This window comes from Vicia villosa, unplaced genomic scaffold, assembly GCF_029867415.1.
Source record: "Vicia villosa cultivar HV-30 ecotype Madison, WI unplaced genomic scaffold, Vvil1.0 ctg.001190F_1_1, whole genome shotgun sequence".
NCBI classification, from domain to species: domain Eukaryota; kingdom Viridiplantae; phylum Streptophyta; class Magnoliopsida; order Fabales; family Fabaceae; genus Vicia; species Vicia villosa.
In genome coordinates, this window is record NW_026705527.1 from 165,001 (window position 1) to 189,285 (window position 24,285).

The window sequence follows — 24,285 nt, forward strand, 5'->3', positions numbered from 1 at the left end:
TCTGAATGTCTCATCGAAATCAAAGAACCAATTCTTGTTACATATCATATGGTTGGTGCAACCATAATCCGAAAACCATGTCTCTTCTTTAGCAGTTATTGAGCTATAAGAAGCCATTCTTCTTCTTTATCAAACTATTCTTAATGCACCTAATAAATTGTCATTTAGGGATATGGTGAAAGGAATATTAATTGAGCTCTTACCAGTAAAATCCTCAGTCTGCCATGAAGCAACATATATTGCAGTAATTAAACCTTAGTCATTCCTCTTTCAAATAAGGCTTTCAATAAAATTATAAGATGAATAAATGGAACAAGTATGTGCTTATGATAGCAACACAGATTTGCATCTGGACCTTAATTTTTTTTGCTGAGAGTCTGAGATACCAAAGAATAGATGCACAGAAATTGTGAATTTACTTGAATGAATGGAGAAAAAATAGCTATGGACACATAAAGAAAATCCTCAGCAAAAAAATCACACAAGAATACAATTATTATGGACATTTAGAAACCATAGCGACAAAATACATTTAGAAACCATAGCGACAAAATACGTCCTATCTATATGTTCTTAAATTCTTCTAGCAGGGAATTGAACTGTTGATGCTGGGCGTTGTTTCAGTCCACTTACAATCCCATCACTCTTCTGTGCAGTTTTCTTGCCCCTTAAAGGAGAAACTAATCTTGTAGCTAGTCTCGAAGGAGAGAAAGATCGGCGGAATTTAGACGCTGTCGATCTCTTTGGAGAATTCTTACTCAAACCTGCAAGTCTTGTTGGTGAAATAGACACAGCTGTGCTTTTGAGCTTCACTTTTGAATTTGAAGGTGGAGATTTTATCAAAAACTTGTGTGGTGAAATAGACACATTACTAGTTCTGCTTTTGGGCTTGACTTTGGAATTTGAAGGTGGAGACTTGACCAAAAACTTGTGTGGTGTTGTTGTTCCTCTATTTCTTGAAATGATAGGAGACCTTGTTTTGCAAAACTGTTGCTGCTGTGGCTGTGATGATGATGATGAAGAAGCATTAGTTGATATGAACAAAGGGTTGGGAAAAAGAACTGCTTTTTTAGCCCATGGTCTATTCCTTGGAGACACCCTATTAGCCAAAGACAAATACTTGTTATTTTCTCTATCAAAATCTCTAACTTTTGGTGGAGAAACCTTAAATGTGATTCTTGAACGAGCTTTTTGAAGCGAAGGAGAACCATCATTGTGTAGTTTTGTTTGCTTCTCTTTCTTCCTTCTAGTCCTAAGTTGAGTGTTTTCAAGGTTTGTTTTCTTGCTTGGCCTTTGAGAGGTTGGAGTTTTTGGATCCTCTTTGGAGGGGGTTTTGCAGTTAACTGCTGAAACAACTTCTCTTGCAAATTGACTAGCATGTAAAATTTCTCCAATGGTTTCTCCTACAAGCATTGCAGGCAAGGACATTCTCCTCCATTCACCTATATAAGGGCTCATAAGTCAATAGAAAGTTATATAATCAACTGATAAAAAAGCAAAACCAATGGTTATAATTATAAATTGTGGAAGTAAATTTAGATTAGTTTTGCAAGAGAAACAGACCTGTGTTTGGAGTCGAGGGAAACTTTCCCACAGGAGATTTTCTTGTGGAACTATTCTTGATCCTTGAGAATGGCAAGAAATTTGAGTTAACAACTAAGAACAACAATTGGTAAGTAAATTAATCATAATAAGTACCTGAGGGATTCTTGCTTGCACCTGAGACTAGTTCTGAGATAACCTCTGGTGCTACGAGGGCTGAGATTGGCCCCTGACACCACCTTGTTTCCACCAGTTACAGTATATTGTAGTTCTTGCAATCGAGCCATGCATTGATCCACCTTCAAAACTCAGAAAAAACCATTCACAATCAAGTTGGAAAAAAAAAAAGAAGAATAAAGTTCGGAATTTTAATCGTGGTTAATTACCTTGTTTAGTGTTTCTCTAATGAGAACAGGATTGAGAGCAGCTAAAGTTTTCCTCAGTTTTGGTGGGGTTCTTGCAACCATCTTGAGAAAACAAAATCTAAACACAAGAGGTGGGTCTCAAAGTAGAATTTCCAACTCAATCACTTATACTTTCATTCACCCAACCAAAGATTGGATCTGAACTCACACACCCACACACTCTCTCTCTAACACGGACCACAAAGCTTTTTTGCTTTTGGTTTCAGAGTTTGGCAAGAGTTTTGATGTGAAAGAAACATGAACAATGATGAGTAACGGTTTGTTTTACAACGGTCGAATGAATCAATGTCTTAATGAGACAAGTGCAACGGCTATATCTTTTCTTGTACTTGGGACCCGGGTTGACTTATTGGAAACATTGTATTATTTTTAATTATTTTCTAACTTAAACTAGTAATGGATCCGTGCGTTCGCACGGGTCACGTAAAGTCGAAATAAATAATAAATAAATATATATAAAACATACACAAATTAAAAATAAAAAATATTTTAAATTATAATTGTCATATAAATATTAATTTAATCTAATTAAAAATATATACTTTAGTAGAAAAAATAAATGAAATAATTAAATAGTCATTATCTGCGTTCGCACGCATCATACAATATCGTTATAAATCTACCGTGAGTAGTCATCTACCCGTGCGTTCGCACGGATTGCACAATGTTATAATAATAAATAAATATAATATATGTGATTATACTTATTTGATTTGGTAATAGGTACCAAACTTTTTTGTCCAAATTTTATTTATTGTCATTCATACCCCTATCTTATTATAAGTATTTGAAATCTTTTTCACTTATTTTAAATAAAAATTTCACTTCCTATCTATTTTTTCAAAAATATAATTAGAGTTTAATTAAGTAGTTATCTATCAGTAGTAAATAAATATAATATAGTATAAATGTAAGCTTTTTATCATTAGTAAATAAATATAATATAGTATAAATATACTATTTGTATCAATTTTTAGTATAAATGTAAGCTTTTTATCATTAAAAAAGTTAATATTTTTTTCAATTAAATTTCATTTTTTTCTTATAAAATATTTGTTATTTGTATGAAATTAAATTTAAAATTAAATATTTGTTATTTGATTTTATTATTTTATTCTTTTCAATTGTTATTTTAAAAAATATATTTATCTCGTTTCAATGTTCATGCAAATACACCTGGTATTGCCCAGCTAACCTCCATGATGCTAATTACTTAAAGAATAAGCAATATTAATCATAATAATATTAATAAGTAAATCATAATAATAATTAGTATTCAATTAATTTTGATAACTTCTTGTTACCTAAAAAAATCATTTAACGTAGGATCACGTTTTCAAATATTTATTTTTAATTAATTTATTATAAATACTAAATATTAATTATTTAATGACTTTTCATTTATAAAAAAATTTAATAACCACATTTCCAATTAATCTATTTTTTTCAATTAATTCCGTTATTAAAATTTAAACGAATATATTTGATATAATTTGGTAATTGCTATTAAACCAAATATATATATTGTAGAAAAACAGGTTTGGCCCGTCGGACATGTTATAATTTTTATAATTGCTTATAATTTTAATTTTACAATTTCTATTAACAAAAATTATAAAATAAAAATAATACAAAAAAAACATATTGGTTTGGTAACAAATTAAAATTGATAATATTTTACTATAAATTAAAATTTGATTTTTTTTTTTTTTGAATTTGCTTCTATTTTTTTCTTTCTCCCGTTTGGATTGGTATTTTGATCAATTATTCACGCATTTTCTCCCATTTCTCCCATATTGGTTGGAATTTTGATCAATTATAACCATTATTATAATAATGAGTTTATAATATAAATTTTACAAAAGTAGTATTATAATTTTCTCATAAATTAAAAATATTAATATTTTTTGGTACAAATTAAAATATTGATACAAATGTCATTATACTGAAACTTGAAATTTAATACTCCCTCCGTTTTTTATTATAAGTCGTTTTGGAAAAAAATTGTATTTAAATATAAGTCACTTTACAATTCCAATAAATAATTAATGTTACTTTTCCTATTACATCCTTAAATATTTATTATTCTCTCTCCTTTCAATTATATAAATTTATCTTCCATATGTCATTAATGAAGGATAATTTTGTAAAAACCTTCATAATTTCTCATCTTAAACTGTGTGAAAAGTCTAAAACGACTTATAATAAAAAACGGAGGGAGTACCATTTAAATAGGTTAATAGTTAAAATGAGAAAAAATAATAATTTTTTTCCTCACTGTTTACTCACATGTAATAAATATTGAGGATTTCCAAATTATTTTATTATTATAATATGTTATCATGATTATAGAGGTTTGAATCTTGTAAGACACGATTCTTATTATTATAATTTATTTTCATGATTATAGAGGTTTGAATCTCACACTATTTTTATTTCCCAAGTCAAATTAATTCATTTTTGAAACAAATAAAGAGAACAATTACAAATTACAATGAAATGGTGCAAGATATTGGAGAAGATATTAATTTAATCTACATGTGTATGTTCGTACGGATCACACATTGGGAGATAAATTGTAAATAAATTCAGTAGTTATAATAATGAAAAATATGTTGCAATAAAAAAACTATTGTTTTGTTTTAAAATATACACTTAACATAACAATAAGATATTATTGTTAAATGGAAAAAATTAATAATGGCAGATATTAATACAATAATAATAATGAAAATGATCCTAGAGGCACAAAATACTCTTTTAAATTAATTTTAGTTAACGTAATTAAGTATTTTTGGCAGTATAAATTTAATGTGATGAGTAGTATAATAAATTGAGTTATTATAGAGACCTTACACTTTCCTAGGCAAATGATGATGAAAAGGCAGCATTGGAACTAATGAGGTGACAAAATATTTTGATTCATGCGTGAATCATTGTAGGGAAAAAAACCAATGGTCCAATTATAATTAAATGAAATCTGAAAAAATTGTGAGTATTATTCCAACAGCCATGACATTAGGAAAATCTAAAAAATTGTGTTTTTAATACATGATAATTTTCCAATTTTTGTTGTTGTTGCTAAGTACATATATAGATTATATCCCTTGAAATCTTCATAGAAAATAAATCATTTATACAAAATAGGAAACATACTCTTAACAATAGAAAATAAATCATTTATATAAAATAGGAAACATACTCTTAACAAAAAAAATAGAATATTATAAATTTCATTTCATTCTCTACCTTAATATTTAATTTCATTTTCAATTATAAATTCAACTTATTAAATGACAATGATTAATATTAGTAATTTTCAAATATATATTAAAATTCATCAATATAGTCATATAATTGATATTATATAAAAGTTTGTGAAATCTATTTTTATTTTTATAAGTTATTTTCAAATATAAAGGGTATAAAATAATATTAAAATCCTCTCATAAAGTAAAATCCTCTCATGTACAGTGAAATCAAATCCTTCCATTTTTTCAATTAAATATAATAAAGATATTATTTAAAAGAATTATGATGAAGATGTACATTTTATTTTCGGTGAAAATTCTACGTGAAAAATTCTCACCGAACACCTACTTTACACTATATTGTTGATATTTTATTAATGATTCAAATTATCAGCTAATGACTGAAATAATTGTCATTTATTTTAAAATCTTAGAATGCAGATACGTTTATATGTAGAGATGATATATATTCTCTATATCTCAAGTTTCTATGCTAAATGAGAAGTAATAAAAAACTTAATTATATTATTTGCATTGAGGAAGTCAACAACCATGACTTTAGGAAAGTGAATGCATATGGCCGTAGGAAAATGTTTAATTTCAAATACAATAATGGACAATTAATTAACAATAGTTATCATATAAAAATATTATACTATATGAATTTTTTTTATTGAATAGAATATATGATTTTCCATCAACTATTATACTTTAGCGATTAAATTATTTTTATAGAAGCATAATTATTTTTAGTAGAATGGGTTAAAATAAACTATTTCAACATTAATACATTTATCACACAAAAATGATAATGATTACTAAAAAAAATCATAATAATTAACAGTTTATAAAAAAATTCAATGCTATTTACATCACTTAAAATATTAGATAGTGAGAATATGTCAATTATGCTAGTTACGAAAACAAATACAATGACTACTCTATTTAAATGATTTATTATTATCAATTTTCATTTGTTTATTATTTTTGTATTTTATTAATATTTAAAAAAAATAAAAAATGGTAATGATTATTAAAAAAAAATCATAATAATTAATAGTTTATAAAAAAATTCAATGGTATTTACAACCTTTAAAATATTAGATAGTGAAAACATGCCAATTATGCTACTTAGGAAGACACGACACTACTATCGTCCCTTAAATATATGTATCAATTTTAAAAACTCCAAAATTAAATACTATTAATAATAATCCAAACACATTAGAAAATGCAAAGAATCTTGATATCAATAATTACAATTCATTTTGAATTCTGGGGTAAGGAATCGCTTACCAATGTAAAATTTGCAAATGAAAAGTTTTTTTTTGGGAACTTGATAAGATATGCACGCCTAATAAATATAATATATTATTTGTTTCGGAAAAAACATGTTAAATAAAATATTAAAAATATTTCAAAATTCAAATCAATTTGAATTAAGAAAATTAATGTTGTGATAATTACATAATCTCACAATATTAATTATTATTAATATATATTAATCACATGAAAGTGCATTTATATTATAAAAATAAACACAAAAAGTATAAGAATAAATAACAATACATATTTTCACGAAACATCATTCTTTTATTTATTTATGTTTTTAAGAAATCTCTATTAAAAATCACTTAAAATAATCAGAATTAATATCTTAATAAAAAAGTATGAACTAATGACATGCTCTCATTTATGTAAAAACAAATAATTCCTCTTCCTTCAAAATCTTCCATTCCACCTGTATATTACTGTATATTAATACCTGTAAAAAAACAATAATAAAAAATTGATATGTTAAAAGAGTGAAAATAATGAAGATCTTTTATTAAATGTAATTATACAATAAGAAAATTAAATTAATGAAGAAAAAAAAGTAGTATTGGTGCCATTTTAAATTATAGTGTGCCTGATTATATGCACTTAGATGGTTAAAGTACACTTCTTCTATCATTACACAGCAACACAGACAAAGTTTTTGCTTATAATCTTTTATACCAAAAAGAATATCGAAAAAATGGTGTTTATTTGCTTTCTCTTACGCTGATTTATTTGTTTTTCCTTAAAAACTCCCAAAGCTTCCTTCCTCATCCCAAAATAACAAAATGAAAAAATAAATTTCTGCAAAATCAAAAACCAATCATCACGGTTACATTCTCATTTTTTTATGAAATCAAAACCAAAAATTTAAAGCTTGAATCAGTAATAAAAAAAATGAAAAGGGGAAAAACAGAAACATTCAACGGTGACTTTAAACAGCGACAATGTTAGACCTGCGGATCTGAGTGGCAGAAGGAATGTGTGGCACGGTTGTAGACGGTGGCAGTTGATGTAGACTGAGCAACTTCTGAAAAATAAAATACCAAGAATTCATTATTATGAAAAATCAATAAAATAAAATAAAAGCAGATTATTGATTAAAAAAAGGTAGAGATGAAAAAATAATGAGGTAAAGGAAGATGAAAAGAAACCTTTTGTTTGATATAAGAAAGAGTCAGATATATTTGATTAAGAGAATGAATTTAAAGATGGAGGAAAGGAATTGGAAAGAGTTGTGGTTCAAATTCGTAATATTTTCAATGCTTAGAATATTGGAAGGAACTGTTGAAGAGAATGATATACAACTTTGTTGAAGAGAATAAATTTATAGATGGAGAGAAAGAATTTGAAGGGACTGTAGTTCAAAAACACTGAACTTTCCAAAGCTTAGGTATTGAAATGACTACAGCGTGAATACATATTCCATAGAACCTAGTGCATCTTTTTCATATTCCAATAAAAAAGATTTGCATTAAATTAGTTGTTGGAATGTAATTATTGTTAGTTGTGTAATTACTCTTAGGGGTATGTAAAACCATTTTAAATTGATTGTGATTAGGGTAATTAAGGAAATTTGGTAGTAATCGATTTTTATATATTAAAATAGATAGTTGGCAAATTCTAATTAAAGTGATATTAATAGTTGTTTTATTATTTTCGTCAAGGAGATTTAAATTTTGTAGTGCTACAAAACTTAGTTTTGTTATTAAACTAGCACATTAAGTATATTTAAAAAATCTTGTAAAAAAAAGTATATTTAAAAAATATTATTCTTAAATATAATATTTAGTTTAATAATATTATTCTAAAGAGCATATTTTAAATAGATAATCAAGAATATTAAGGTTATATTTTTAAAATAAATATATGAGATCGAGTGTACATACGCTTTCTTTTACTATAATAATATGCCATTAATTTCAGTTTGAGATTTCATGCTATTTGCAAGACAAGAGAGGTATGGCATGGCCTCTTCAAACATATAATAAGCATTTTTTATTTTTTTGCAACTATCAGAGAACAAAATTTGACTTGATAATTGCAACTATCTCTACTTGAACAAAATTTTGTATGAAGGACACAATGAGTGCTACTTGAACACTTTAAATTAACAAGAAAAAGACCAATAATGCAATGAGAGGAGAAACGAACATCATTTGATCGAACAACACTCAAATATATATATATATATATATATATATATATATATATATATATATATATATATATATATATATATGTAAAGCTTCAGAAATTGATCGAAACATTCAATAACAAGAGATCAAACTTAAAATACATCAAAGGATTCATAATGAAAGACAGTTCATTAAACATGAATTTGTTTATAAGATAAAAAATATATGCAATAGTGATGATTTCAATTGTTTTTTTTAGTTCTCTTAGACTGAGAGAACTCCATAATAATGATCTCCTTTGTAGCACAACCAAATTTGGATGCCTACCCATATGTGAACCTGCCTGAGCATAAGCAGATATTATGAACAAAATACAAGGTTTACTGCAGTTGAGATGGCAATAATGATGCTTTTTGTTTGGCTCTTAGCGCGAGAGGACTCCAAAGTACAGGTTTCCTTTGTAGCGCAAATGCAGACGTGAAGTTGCCCACACGTGAACCTGCCCCATGTATTGGACTGCCCATAAACTTGCTGCTGCTGCCTCTAACAGGTATTGGGGCTTGAGCATGTACGGGACTGCCCCTAAACTTACTGATGCATCTAACAGGTTGTATGGGTGTTGTATCAATTGAAGTTCTCGTAGTCGATGGGACAAACAAACTTGAATACCGACCCCTTCGGCTCCTCATTATTGATGCACTGCTTCCCCCGGTAGTCATTTCAGGTGTTGGATCAGGATGGAGTGTAGCAATGGAGACTCGCCTCTTTGGCTTAAGGATCTGCTTTATTGATACACTGCCTCCCCCAGTAGTCACTTCAGATGTTGGATCAGGATGGAATGTAGCAATAGAGACTCGCCTCCTTGGCTTGAGGATCTGCTTTGTTGATACACTGCTTCCCCCGGTAGTCATTTCAGATGTTGGATCAGGACGGAGTGTAGCAATAGAGACTCGCCTCCTTGGTTTAAGGATCTGCGTAGTTGATTGTACAGGCGGTCTCATGGCAATGGATGCCCTGCTTCCTGGTCTTGCAAAGCCTTCAGTATCTGCTGTCATTGAATTTCCTCTGGTAGAATTTTCCTTTCCATTCATTTGATGAATGTTTGTGTATCTCTTTGATCTTTTAGGAGATGAGAAAGGGATGAAATTCGTTATCCTTCTGAGGGGCATTCTAGAGTTTGAAGGTATCAATGGTGGCTTTTTATCTGTCACGCTTGTGTGTTTAAAAAACGTTGGTGGTTGAGCTGAAACAGCAGCAAGAGATCTATTTTCTTGCTTTAGTCTAGTTTTTCTTTCTTCTGCTAGCTGATTCTCAAGGTCCCGTACCTGTCATATCATTTCAGAGTTGATGAGTATGATATATAGATATGAACATGAAGGTACACTTACATTTTTACTTATAGAAGGCATATATGGATTTATACCTTTTCCTGAAGGCTTTTACAAGTAAATTCTTTCGTAGAAAATCGGATTTGCAAGGATTGCAGGCTCTCCTGTAGTTTCTTTATCTCCTTCTCGTCATGTTTGGCCTTTTCTGCCTTTTATGATGACAAATATTTATGAGTTTATGCAATGAAAAAAGAACATGATTACATTCTTTTTGAAAGCACAATTATACTTTAGCTTACCATTTGCTTGTTCTTAAACAGATCGCTGAGGTCTACTTGTTTGCGAGCAGGACCACTCTCGATTCCACGGACACGAGTGGCGAAATTCAGCGAACATAGTGTCTCTCCTAAGTCCGCTGAGCTTGGACTAACTTGGACAAACATTAAGGTTTTACAATCTCCCCCTGCATTTCAGTCCCAGGTCAAATCTTATTAGTTATGTAAAGCAGAAGTTGCAGCACTGCATTTCAAATCACAAAAGGAAAGGTCACTTGAAAAGAATCATAAATTTTATATTGCTGAAATAAAAACTCACCTAAAGAGCTCTGCAGTATGTGAGTAAGCTTTGAGTTTCTGCCTCAAATAGAAAATACAAAATGTTAATGAGATAAAGGAGCCTTATACGACTATGTGTTTGATGGACGACAATAAAATTTTACCTGTAAGCCTTATACGACTATGTGTTTGATGGACGACAATAAAATTTTACCTGTAAGGGATGTGGGCTGCTTTGGAAGCAAGTGCAGAAATAACATCACCAAGTGCCGAAAGAGACTTGTTAATAAATTGAGATTCCTTCAGTCTTTCTCCCTCAGCTTCAGTTTTTCCCACACGCTCACTACCTGCCAAGTCTACTAGCCAAAGGTGACTCCTTGTTTTCTGGCCATTAATTAAACTCTCCCCGACAACAGTTACTCGCAACAAGCTGCATAAAAAACACCACCTCCTCATTGTCTCAATGAAATAAAGAATTACATATAACTCAAGGAGAATACTATTGATTAATAAGGCTAAAATATAAATGAAACAAGGTATTTGAAAATTAAAATAAAATATAAATGAAATATCTAATTGGCTGTAAGAATCAAGGCATACCAATGAGAACGGCTGCTCTGCTCATTAGCAGAAGTGGATCCAACAGATCTGACTTTGTTTCCAGTCTTGAGCAATTCCCACACATCTTCTGTTCCATTCACCTGAGTTTCAACAAGTCCTGGGACTTCTTGTGTTCCTTCTGCAGCTTGCTTTATCTCCAATCTTAAGTTTAAAATTTATTTTCCTCATCAGTGATATCTCTCCAAAAAGAATACAACAAAATTTTATGCATGTTGGACATTTATTAGTTTGACATTTAGAGGAAAATTCATTTCAAATGCCGAACCGATTAAAAAATTTATATTCTACATAATACTTAAAACTCTGAAATGAAACTATAATAGTTATCTTTTTCTCACAGCCTCATTATCCAGCAAAGCATTATCTAATCGGCATTCTCATATTTTTTCTGTTTATTAAGATCATATGAAATGACTGTCTATTTTAAAATGAATGAACTAAAAATTACAATGCTAAAATAATTAGAGTACTAAGAAGAATTAAAACTCACTTCTTCGGCTGGGCAGAATTTTCCACCAAAAGATCTCTTAACTTCTCATTATAAACCTCTAGCATACTAACATGCAACCGATACTTCATTACACCCTTTCTCTCTTCAGATATCTTAAATAATTCTTCAAGTGTTCGGTAGTTAACTCCCCTCTCTTCAGGAGTTCCCTCCATTGTAAATGTTTTACCGGTTCCAGTTTGTCCGTAAGCAAATATACAAACATTAAAACCATCCAATACTGATGTAGCAATAGGTTTAGTTTGTGAAAAAACAGCCTCTGCGTGTAAATAAAATAACATTACACATATTGGAACAGCTTTGAGAATGAAAACAAAATAGCATTAGTGCAATAATATCAAAAGTTGTAACTCCTTATATACCTTGGTTATCTTCTGGCTTAAACACATGATCAAATTTAAATGACTTCTTGGAAGAATCTGAGTTAATGACTTGAAGCTCATTGTCCAGAGTCGATTCAAAATTGACAACAGATGTATACCCGTTCCCAGTTTCACTTACACTTAAAGGTCTGCATCTGCAGAAAACCCTGATATTACCCTTAATTTCAATTATTTCATTGTAAAGCCGCTTTCGCTCAGAAGATTCATCCAGATACTTCTTTTTCAAGAGTTCATATTCAGAACCTATAACCAGATAACAACAAAACTATAGTTCAAACTAGCCAATAACAAGAGAACACATTTTATCTAGTTTTTCTAAAAGAACCATACCGAGAAGCTGAATAGAGTTCAAAACATCGGGGCCTGAAAAGGACTCAGTTGTGACTTTCACATGATCAGATAAGGCTACGTGCTGCTTCTTCAAATCCTAATGCAAGAAATAATCACAAAATAAACTGAAATTATGAGAAACACAAAACAAAACCCTATAAACCTAAACTCTACTGAAAAATACAAAACACGGTATGAAGAAGTAGCGTTATAAGTTAATAACAAGTAATTCACCTGAACTTTGGTACTGAGATCAAGTATTTTCTTGAAGATCGGAAGTGTATGACCTAGATCTGGTGAATTCTCATGGATTCCATTAGAAATGCTGTATTCATCCATCGAATCAGAGTTTTCGTTTACTTCCTTCGATTCAGCATTATCTGTTTATTAAATTCAAAATTCATAGTTCGGTATCATGGATAATAATAATTGAATAAAATGGATTCGAATCAAGAATGTTCGGGAACTAACCTGAGGGAAGAGCGTTTACCGATTGCTTGAGTTCGCAATCTCGTATGAAGTCTTGAAATCGTTCCGCGAGCATTTGAATTTGAATGCTTTGATCTGCAAGAAACAGTGATTAGTATCAAAGAGTAAAGACAATTAAGAAATGAATCGTGTGCGGAGAGAAGAGAGAGTGGTTTACCGGTCATTTCCATTGGCTTGTGAAAGAAGATGAAGAAGAATCTGAAAGATGAAAGCAAAGAATTGTGAAATCTTTCTCGCAGAAATGAGAAACTGTGTGATTTTTGAATTTTTGCTAGTGAAGAATCTTCTAGAATTCGGAGTAAAGTTTGAAATGAAATTGTTGCAACGGCTATATTCATTCAATTTGACGGGAGCGTGTCTACCGTGCCGATTTCCAATTTGTTTACTGGGCCTGGGTGCTTAATCAGATTATTGGGCTCGGAACATTTCACTACTTAAACCCTGAAGTTATTACTCAAACTCCCTTTTAATTTGAGAAAAAAAGTTTTTAGATTTTTACTGTCAAAATAAATAAGAAATTGTTTTAGTTTATTCAAATGTATGTGGGAAGAAGTTACAAAACAAAAATCAAACATACAACCCTACTTTCATTGGAAAATTCTTAGGTGGACACGGATTTAAGAAATTATTTTTCACACAACCAATCACAAAATTTTAATTAATTAAAAAATAAATCAATAGTTTTATCTCTCCTTCATAATATCAATCACCCCATGAATCCAATTAAAAACAAAATTAAAATTAAAATAAATTAAAAAATTGCTCTCTTCTAATTGGTTGTTCCTAAGAATATGGATTTAGGATCGTGTTCATGCAAGAATTTCTCACTTTCATTAAAGTAAGATCTTAAGCCCTCTGTTAGGGTTTCCATGAATTTTCCATCTCTAGGGTTTACTTCTGCAAACCATGGAGCCCAGAATAAAGAAAGAAGACATGTGGGATCATAGTTCCAAGAAAGTTAAAAACAAATGCGAGGAACGAGGAAGAGGGAGATTCTCTTTCTTTTTCAATTGGAGGCATGCCTACAAACATGAAGAGTCTCAACTCCATAACAATTATATCATTAAAGAAGACTGTCATTGGTGAATCAACTGTTCTTATGATCGAATAATTATTTGAAATTGAAGAGGGAGATCTTGGAGGTTTAAAGGTTGAATAAAGAAAAATGGGTGATTACGAGTGCCGCGAATTCATCCTGTCCGAGAAAGAGGATAACTCAGTAGTGAGGCCCTAGAAAAAAGGTCTTATAATGGAGGTGCTAGGGCGAAGAATAGGATACAAATCCTTGGAGAATATGTTAAAAAGGTCTAGTGAAGGTGTTAGGGCGAAAAAAGGTATTATAATGAAGGTGTTAGGGTGATGTATCTTGAACATTGTCTACATAGGCCAAGATTACTACCTAATCACATTCACGAATGAAGAAGATCATAACTCAACTCTGATGGAAGGACAATGGGTCATTTATGACCATTATCTTTTTGTGAGAGCTTAAAGCGCGAGTTTCTTCCCTAACAGTGATGCCATAGAACACCTCGTTGTGTGGGTGAGGATATGAGGGTTGCTAATTGAACTCTATGATAATTGGGTTATTTCATTCATCAACGATCGTATATGGAAAACGGTTAAGGTGAATAAAAACACTTTAACTAATGAGAGAGGAAAATATGTGCATCTGTGTGTTGAGGTTGATTTAACCAAGTCCCTCTTAGCCACGTAGAGTATGAAAAACTACATTTGTTATGTCTTTCTTGTGGAAAATCCGGACATTACATGGCAGGATACAGGGAGAAAAAACAGATAGAGACATAGCAAATAAACATTGAAAAAGAGGGCAAAAACGACAATGGGAATGATAAGGAAAACCCAACATTTGATATTATTATGCCTTTGAGAGTGGTTCAAAAACCCAAGAGAATAAGGAGACATAAAGTGGTGCACGAAAAATCCATGGAACTAGCGGGGAGAGGCAATGCTAGAGTACAAGGAGGAGTGGGGAAAGTTAATGATTCAGTGAACAACAGTGGGTTGAGATTCATGAAGCTAATGGAAGATTTGGAAACAAAATAAAGGGATGATGCAGAGGTGAATCACAAAGAAATTAAAATAGATGATGTGGTGTGTAATGAAGGGGAAAATTACGAGATTCAGGGAGATTAAAATGGAGAACTAGTTGAGGACCACGTGGTTTCATATGGAAAAGAGAAAACAAAAAAAGTCAAAATGGCGAGTAAACAATCGAGGTTAGATATTACGTTTAAGGGAGTTCAAGAAGACAAAATAACTTGTGGAAAGACACATGGAAGAGGTAGGAGAACTTTTGAGTGGTTGATTGAAGAGAGAGACATGATTGAGCTTGTTAATGGATTAACGTTACAGGAGGATATGAATAATAAAGGGTGTAAATTAGTGGTAATCAACATTGTGCCAAATAGTATCCATGATTTGGATAAGTTGGGCCCAAAGGAGTTGAGAGCCCATGGATCAAACACTAGGGTTTACTTTGAGACCAAAGGAGTTGTGAATGGGGAATTGATGAACAGGAAAATAATTAAAGTCGATGCCACAGAAATCTTGTATACATTGAAGATCATGGAGATTCATATATGGTGTTGGTTGAATAAGGCCCTAGTTCATTATAAGGGGAAACAACTAAAAATCAACTAGTCTTATGAAATGGGAACAAAATAACATCTTAATCTCGAATTGCAGAGGAACAACGAACAAGGCTTTTCAACGGGAATGTAAAAAGTATATTAGAATGACCAGCCCTAATATTTTCATTATTCTAGACACTATAGTGAATCCAAAGAATCTGTGTAAGAAGTACAAGTTTCTTGGCTTAGGGGGGGGGGTTACGCCTACTTTAACGTGGTTGGTTATTCTAGGGGTACAGTTATAGCTAGGATGGAATAGTTGATATCTCTATTGAAACTCGCTTTCAAGTTTTGCATACTAAAATCAAATTAGAATATGGTGGCATTTGATATCTCACTCATGTGTATGGTGGCCTTAGGGAAGAAGGAAGAAAATAGTTATGGGATGCGTTATAGAGTATTACTCAAACCATGAATGAGGAATGGCTCTTAAGAAGTAACTTTAGTGATATTTTAACAACAAAAGAGAAAAGAGATGTCGCCCCCACATCAACTCGCAAATGCAGCAGCTTCCAGGATCTAATTGATAAATTTCATCCCATGAACATTGATTCTATAGGGCATAAATACACTTGGAGAGGGTATAAATACACTTGGAAAGGCCATATAATCCACGGGGGGATTAGATTTTATGAAAGAATGGATTGAGCTATGTGTAATGATGTTTGGAATCTTCAATTTCGAGATGCAATAGTTAAAATTTTGGTGTGTGTTGATTATTCGGACCATCATCCCATTCTCATATCACTTAAGGATGGAAATTTTTAAAGACCCGCCAAAACATTTAAGTTTGAGTGTGCGTATGGGTGCTAGAAGATTCTTATGGCGAGATGTTAGAGGAGGCTTGGGACAAGAACATTAATTTCAAGAGTAATCGGGAGAAGGTCAAACAAGCTACCTCAATATGGATTATGCTCATTTTTAAGAGTATGAAAAAGAAGAAGAATTATATTTTGATAAGGATCACATGTATTCAGAAGGTGATATAAGTAGGAAGATAGCATGTTGGGATTTGCAAGTTAGAAAAAGAAATTCAACAAACTATATCTTAAGTTTTATATGAAGAAGAACTTAAGTGGTTTGAACGATCTAAAATGAAATGGTTAACCGGTGAAAACAAGAACACGAGGTTTTATCACGTGGCTATTGTTTAGAGAAGAATAAGGAAACTCATCAAGATGATCAAAATAAATAATGAGGAATGAACTAAAGATGAAGATGTGATCAATAAGCTTTTTTAAAAATGGTACCAAAGTTTATATTACACATGAGCCTTATACAAGGAGTTCACAGTGTTTGTGTGTATGATTTTACACATGGAAAATCTCATGATTTATGCACACACTACACTAGCCCTTGTCTCATTAGAGCTTATACAATGACATAATTCCTCACCTCTCAAACCTCATGTGATTACATAACAAACTCACAAAATATCACACAAAAATTTACAAAATATCTCAAAAATATCACACAAAAACTCACAAAATATCTCTAATAAACTCACACAGATTGCACACCTTTCATCCCCTATCTCCCTCAATTCACACATTTGAATCCTAACAAACTTCCTCACATACTTTGATCACACACTCACACAAATCTGACCTAATTTCACTTATAAAGCTTAAGAGAAATCTCATTGAGAGACAACTACGATTTTACCATATTTAGAATCAAAAGAGTCTCTCAGAGAGAAGAAAGGGTAATTTACTGATCATTTCCATATGCTTGTGAAAGAAGAAGAAGAAGAATGATAAAGTGATTTTTTCTTTAAATTGTAAGGGTGAAGGGATAAGTGTAGGGATGTAGAGTAAATTTTTCCAAAATTAGTTGAATTACATTAAATTGCAGTTGCATTTGATACAAAAAGTTCTCCATCTCGTCCATGACATTTTTCAATATTTGTTCAACATCCTTGCTTTGTGTTACTAACGAGGTACCTTGACGCTAGAATGTATCGTTTTCATCGACACATATAATTGGTGGTTGTGATTGAGGATTTTGCTAACCTCCATTGTTGTTGGCCTATCTATGAGGCCCTCTATGTTGTATGTTGGAGTTACAATTTTGACGACTTTATTCTCATTGTGATGGACCAGAAGGAGCTTGACTTATAGTTACTGTCATAATGTTAGAATCTTGATGCCTAAGTATATTTATTTAATCTTATAACGGGCGCCATTGTTCATGTATGAATACAAATGGTTGATCGATTGAGTTGGTAATGCAATCTTAATGTTTATTGATATAATTTTCAAGTTGTCTCTCAAATATTCTCTCAAAATGATGAAGTGTACCTTCATAAACACTATGACATCAAAGTTAGGTTAAAAGTGAGCAAGTAGTCATGATTGAATTAATTAGGAATTGAATGGACACCCCTTATTTATAAAGTGGCAAGACTCCATATTCTTGAATTAGTTGATATCTTTATTGAGCTGATAAGTCAAATTGTATTAGGATAAATATGATGTGTCAAAATAATTAAATGTCGAGATAAACGATAATGCTCATTTGATTTGAATATAATGCATTACATAAATGCTTTTAGAATCTGTATCTTTAAGGGAACTTATATCCCGATGTAATGCGAGAGTCATTCTGATATAGGAGGATTGTGCGTATCAAAGAAGAAATCACACGTCGGAAAACATTTTAATATTTAAGCAATTTTAGTTTTAATATTTAAGCAATTTATATTTTATTTGTTTTATTTAATTTTGTTTTGGATTAAAGGCCCATAAGGCCCAATAGGGTTTATTTGTTTTCTGTATTCAAAGACCTTTGGCATGGCCATAAGGATTATCTCTTTTATTATAATAGAATCGAAAGTTTTCTTTATTCCTGGTGGACTCCAGAGCTTATCTATAGGGTTTGCGCTTGCAACCCTGTTTTCATTCAAGGTTTAGCGCTTGCTATTCCTTTGGGCGGCTTCCGACTGCGTTAGTTGGCATCAGAACAGGTTTTCTCCTGTTCTTTTTGTAGCTTGACAACTATGGTAGATCAACCGGTGACCAAAGCAAATCCTGAAGGAATTACCACGGCTTTTACCGCGGCTCTAACTGCTTTGACTGAATAGATGGCGAATTTAGCAAATCGAGCAAACAACGCCAACAATAATGGGAATCGGTGAAGAGACAGGAGAGAGGAACCTATTAGTGTTCTATGGGGTGGAAATTGCGTCGAATATTCGAGTTCTGATGAAGAAGAAACTTACCATGAAGAGCTTAATCGTGGGAATCTACAGAACAGCTGACCGGTAAAATAGCAAGTGTACTATTTGTTTACCGATGTAGTAATACGAGAGTAAATTCCCAAGTATCGAACTCGCGGACTGCGTAGGAATTATATGTTTCAGAACAGTGCAATTGAATAAAAAGTCATCGGGGTATTTGGTTTTTATGTTTAATTTAAATAACAACTTATGCAAAGCGTAAAAGTTAAAATAGTTTGATTCAATGAAAATATGGGGACACAAGTCAGGACTGATGTATGAATCGCTCTGCAATGAAATAATCACCACTTAACAGATTAACTTTAGAAATTATCAATACCGACACCAAACATTGATTTTCCCTAATTCCTTAGTGAAAACTTCTTGAGATTAAAACCCTCTTTCAATTCCTTAACAAGATAGTTTTACCTCAAGATTCTAAAAAGAACATAGCCCGGATAATTAGGTCGCTACACATTAATCCTTATTCCTAAGTGATTCATAGTTATAACGTTATGATTAAAAAAGCGTTAAGGTAGTTTTCCAACAAAACCTTAACCGTATATCATCACATATATTTTCCAATATAAAGAAGTAATAAGCACTTTTAATCATAAACTGAATTTCATAAAGATAATCCGCAAATTAACGGTAAATTATAGTCATTACATCACATGATTCAGGGACATCAATCCTAACAAGTTTAGAGTTTAGTTACCCATGGCAATTATCAAGATAACAATGATTAAAGATGAAAACATTACAATTGGTTGAATCGGAATTGATCTTTAATCGCGGATGCTCTTGAAGATTTCTTCGCTCCAAGCCCTAGTGCTCTCAATCTCTATTTTCACGTTCTCCGACCGTCAAAAAGTGATTTTCTTCTTTCCAAACAGTGACTAAATACCTCACAGCAAATATTCTCCTACGAAAAGTCCATCATACCCTTACTTAAGTGACAGATTTCATAAGTTAAAAATCGGAATTTTTCTGCGCACATGTCTGACACGGCCGTGTCATGGGACACGGGTGGCCGTGTCAGACCCCTGACTTCTTGGTTCCAAGATTTCTCAACTTTTTCTCTTCAGCATGTCTGACACGGCCGTGTCATGGGACACGGGTGGCAGTGTCACAACTCTGTCTTCTTGGTTTTCATATTTTCAAGTTCTTCTCTTCAGCAAGTCTGACACGGCCGTGTCCCATGACACGGGTGGCCGTGTCACAGCTCTGTCTCACCAAAATTCACTTTTTCTTGCCTCGAATCGTGCCCTGTATCTGCATAACTTAAAACACTACCAACACAAGATCAAAAGCAATGGAAAAACGACGGAAACTAGAAAAGATAACACACCAGATTCAAATACAAAGATAAATAAAACTAATCAAGAACTAGACTAAAACGACTTAAAATACCACCGAATGAAGTGCTTTTCCATTGATTCGAACATAGGAACAAGGTGAAATTGGTGGCCGATCACAACCCCAAACTTAGCTCATTACTTGTCCTCAAGTGATGGACGAGAAAACAAGAGGACACCCATGAATTTTTCTTATGCTCCACAACACAACTGATGCTTCCACACTTGATATATACTTTCGTGTCAAAGTGTTTGATTCCCCTCTCCGAAGTTTTCCGTTGTACTTCAATGTTGACTCATTCTTTCACCTGCAAGCTCAATCACACTCTCACAAATTCTCTCTGGGTTAAGTGTTTCACTCATTCATGAAGGCATACATATCTACTCCTACATTTTGTACACATTCTAACACAATTCCACATAATCAATAACACACACTTTTTGAGGACTTACGGGTTGTAACGGGGCTTAGGTTAGGTAGGATAAACAAAGAAATTGGGTACGAGGGTTTATGGTTTGGTATCAACTAATTCGTCTGATATCTTTTTGCATATTACATAACATTTGGAGTGTTTAGCGATTTTTCTGCTTTCCGGACTCTTAGAACTCTTTACATGATGGCAAGTGTGTAAAACAAAATCAATTTTTCTCTTTTTTTTTTCTTTTACACAAATATTTTCTTTCTTGCATATGTTCTTTTTTTTTCTTTTCACACTTGCCTCCTTCTTTTGCTACCGGACTCGGTTACCCCAAACTTAATTTTTGCTATCGGACTCGGACTTATAGTTCATACCACATATAGAGAAAACAAGAGGGGCTATAAAAAAAAATAATTTTTTTTGTTTTGTTTTTTTTTTTATTACTAAAAGAACAACAAGGATGATGGGTAAAGATTGGTTAACGAGGGATAAAAGATAACAAGGTTGGGTAAGAAAGGCTCAGGGTTAAACAAACAATAGTGCCTCAGTGTGTGTGATCAATTTGTGTACTATATGAAGAACAAATGCAAAATTAGAGTGATGATGCCATACCTGATGCTCTCTCATGATGAAATGATGTGTTTGGCTTGTATATTCTCACATGTTAGGTATTGCTTACAGGTTCAACAATGGTCTCCATTTTGTACAACTTCATGTCCGGTTCGGGTTGTTCTAAACTCATTCACTTGGCACCATCAAGTTGCGTCTAGCATTTTCTTCAGTTGTGTCAACTTTCACAGGTGCCCAGGGAACCAATTTAGGATGCGTCTTTCCCTTTTTTCACCTTCATTCTCATGATCCTTTTCTCTGGAATTACACTCATCCTGATGCACAAAATACTCAAAACACACATGCAAATAACAAAAACAGAAATAACATGAAATAACTTAAAATGAAAGAACCTCCCCCACACTTGGATTTAACATTGTCCTCAATGTGTAAGCAAGCATAAGGGAGACTTACAGTGCTCACTGAGGCGAAGGTGGAGGGTTGATAGGGGGCCCACCACTATGAAAACGAATTTGTCAAAAAAAATTGCGTTTCTGTCTGACACGGCCGTGTCACGGGACACGGGTGGCCGTGTCAGAACTCTGCCACTCTTCCAAAATTTGATTTCAAAAGAAAATCCTTCAGGGTCTGTGACACAGGTGCCCGTGTCAGACCCCTGACTCTTCCACAATTTGAATTCTTTTCTCTAACCGCTTCTCGCCTCGCAAAAGACACACTGTTTGTACCTACAGAATAAAAAATGCAAAAACACATAAAACTATTAAAAAGAAATCCCGTGGGTTGCCTCCCACGAAGCGCTTCGTTTAACGTCGCATGGCTCGACGGTCCATTCCCTTCTGTTATGGGGGATACTTCCTCTTCCACACCATGTTGCTTGTCCTTTCCGGAACCCAGAACTCATCTAGATTTAAAGGATGGGCCACTTTATGCCTCAAGTCACTTTCAACTTCCATCTCCTCACCTTGATGTTCCTTTTTATTTCTTTCCTTGATTTCTTTATTGGACTTTGGAGTTTTTATATGAGATGCCGCCACCTGAGAGATTATGCTTGAGACCTTTTTTGGGGTTGGTTCCGATCTTTTGCCTTCGCCTACTATGTAGATCATTCCAACTGAAGATTGATTATCTCCACTTTCACCTTGCTTCTTGGTGTTTAACACTTTCAGAATTATTTCTTCATCAAAAGATTTCAAAGTCAGAGTACCTTTTTCAATATCGAAATTGCACCGACTAGTGCGCAAGAAAGGTCGACCCAGAATAATAGGGGTTTCTTCATCTTCAGGGATATCCATTATTTCAAAATCAACTGGAAAAACAAATTTGTCAATTTCTACCATTACATCTTCTGCCACCCCATATGACCTCTTCATGGTGTGATCTGCAAATTTCAACTCTGTTCCTCTTTCACTCACCTTTTCAATACCGAGCTTTTTGAAGGTAGATAACGGCATTAAGCTCACACTAGCACCCGAATCAATTAGAACCTTCATGAAAGTTCTGTTTTTTATCGTGCACGGTATTGCAACTGATCCAGGATCTTTTTGCTTGATTGGTATTCTCTTCTCTGGTGAGATTGCACAACATTTCTCCTTCTTAACTACCCCTTCACCCCTTGTTGGTTTCTTTTTAGATATCACTTCCTTCATGAACTTCCTGTACATTGGCATTTTCTCGAGTGCATCAAAGAATGGAATATTGCTCTCTAACTTTTTGAAGTATGTGGCAAACTTCTCAAAGTCTTGCTCTTTTTGGTCCTTCTTTGCTACTCGAGAAGGATACGACAACTTAATCAATGGTGTCAGCTCTTTTTCTCTTTTCTCTTCAGTTGGCTTCACAGGTTGTATCACCTCCTCTGGCACTTTCTTATTTTCACGCACTTCAAGATCTACTTCGATGATATCATACTCGATTTCATTTTTTTCTTCTGGTTTTAATCTCCTCAGACTTCTTGTTGAGATGACATTCACATTCTGATGCTCCCTTGGGTTTGTAACAGTTCCACTAGGTAAGGCACCTTGTGGTTGAGCATTGGCGAGTTGTTGTGCTATTTGACTCATCTGAACCTCAAGATTTTTGATGGATGCACCCGTGTTTCGAAAATTACTCCTTGTTTCTTCTTGAAACTGAGAGCTTTGAGCTGCCATTTTTTCGATGGCAATCTCCCAATCTGCTTTTCTGGGGGCCTGTTGCTGAGGTTGTTGATAATGTTGTTGAGGAGTTCTATACTGTTGCTGCGACTGCTGACCTTGATATGGAATAACCTCTTGTTTAGGAGCATTACCTGGTTGATCCTTCCATGAAAAATTTGGATGATTTTTCCACCCCGGATTGTAGGTATTTGAGTAGGGGTTGTTTTGCTTCAAGAACTTTATTTCCTCCACTTGCTGAGCTGTAGCAACACACTGAACAGTAAAATGAGGTCCTCCACATATTTCACACCCCACCGGTTGACTTGCTTGAGCCGGTTGAACTTGTGCTACTGTTTGTTTTTCAAGACCCATCTGTTTCAATCTCCGCTCAACTTCCGCAGCTACCTGATCTTCTATTTTCACAACTTGCGTTGACAATTTCATATCCACAAATCCTTCAGGTTGACTAACACTACGGTCATATAACTCCAAGTGTTCATTGGCCGCAATAGCTTCTATGATTTTTTTAACACCAGTGGCTGTTGCAAAGTTGGATGAGCCACCAGCTGCTGTGTCAATCAACTGCTTAGTCTTCATTTTAAGACCATTCAGAAAATTCTGCATTTGTTCAGTGACATCCATGTTGTGAGTTGGGCATGCCACCAATAACCTTTTGAATCTCTTATACGCATCTCCGAGTGATTCTCCTTCTTTCTGCTTAAAGTTAACAATATCATATCTCTTACGAATATAAACAGCAGCCGGAAAATACTCATTGAGGAAGGTTGACTCCATTTGTTGCCATGTGGTAATACTCCCAGCAGGTAATGAGTAGAACCACTCTTCAGCGTCATCCGCTAATGTGAACGGAAACATAACCAACTTCTTTGCTTCTTCAGAGTGTCCTTCTATCTTTAGAGAAGTTGTCATGGTGAGAAACCTTTGTAAATGCTTATTAGCATCTTCATTTATTCTTCCCGAAAATGGTTTCTTCTCCAGCTGTCTAATAGTTGCTGGATGTAACTGAAAGTGAGCAACATCCACCGGTTGAT

General features: G+C 33.0%; 3 protein-coding genes across 4 annotated transcripts; all 3 read right to left on the minus strand.

Annotated features, from left to right (window-relative positions):
* Window positions 1–332: 332 nt before the first annotated feature.
* Window positions 333–2,229, minus strand: LOC131633918 (microtubule-binding protein TANGLED-like). 2 transcript variants are annotated; one of them, XM_058904590.1, is made up of 4 exons: window positions 1,929–2,229; window positions 1,720–1,841; window positions 1,564–1,625; window positions 333–1,442 (listed from the first exon to the last, which is right to left on the minus strand). In XM_058904590.1, exons 1-4 carry the CDS (start codon window positions 2,007–2,009, stop codon window positions 574–576), a joined length of 1,134 nt encoding a protein of 377 aa, XP_058760573.1. In that variant the 5' UTR covers window positions 2,010–2,229; the 3' UTR covers window positions 333–573. The 2 variants fall into 2 exon arrangements, with proteins under 2 accessions (XP_058760573.1, XP_058760572.1); XM_058904589.1 differs by having other exon boundaries at window positions 335–1,442; window positions 1,699–1,841; window positions 1,929–2,228.
* Window positions 2,230–8,792: 6,563 nt separating this feature from the next.
* Window positions 8,793–13,184, minus strand: LOC131633917 (kinesin-like protein KIN-14S). The gene is made up of 12 exons (XM_058904588.1): window positions 13,044–13,184; window positions 12,869–12,961; window positions 12,632–12,777; window positions 12,398–12,494; window positions 12,047–12,310; window positions 11,667–11,943; window positions 11,156–11,317; window positions 10,770–10,985; window positions 10,596–10,633; window positions 10,301–10,464; window positions 10,097–10,210; window positions 8,793–9,998 (listed from the first exon to the last, which is right to left on the minus strand). The coding sequence occupies exons 1-12, from the start codon at window positions 13,054–13,056 to the stop codon at window positions 9,054–9,056; spliced, it is 2,529 nt and encodes an 842-aa protein (XP_058760571.1). The 5' UTR covers window positions 13,057–13,184; the 3' UTR covers window positions 8,793–9,053.
* Window positions 13,185–21,751: 8,567 nt separating this feature from the next.
* Window positions 21,752–23,161, minus strand: LOC131633934 (uncharacterized). The gene is made up of 2 exons (XM_058904613.1): window positions 22,517–23,161; window positions 21,752–21,829 (listed from the first exon to the last, which is right to left on the minus strand). Exons 1-2 carry the CDS (start codon window positions 23,159–23,161, stop codon window positions 21,752–21,754), a joined length of 723 nt encoding a protein of 240 aa, XP_058760596.1.
* Window positions 23,162–24,285: the final 1,124 nt, after the last annotated feature.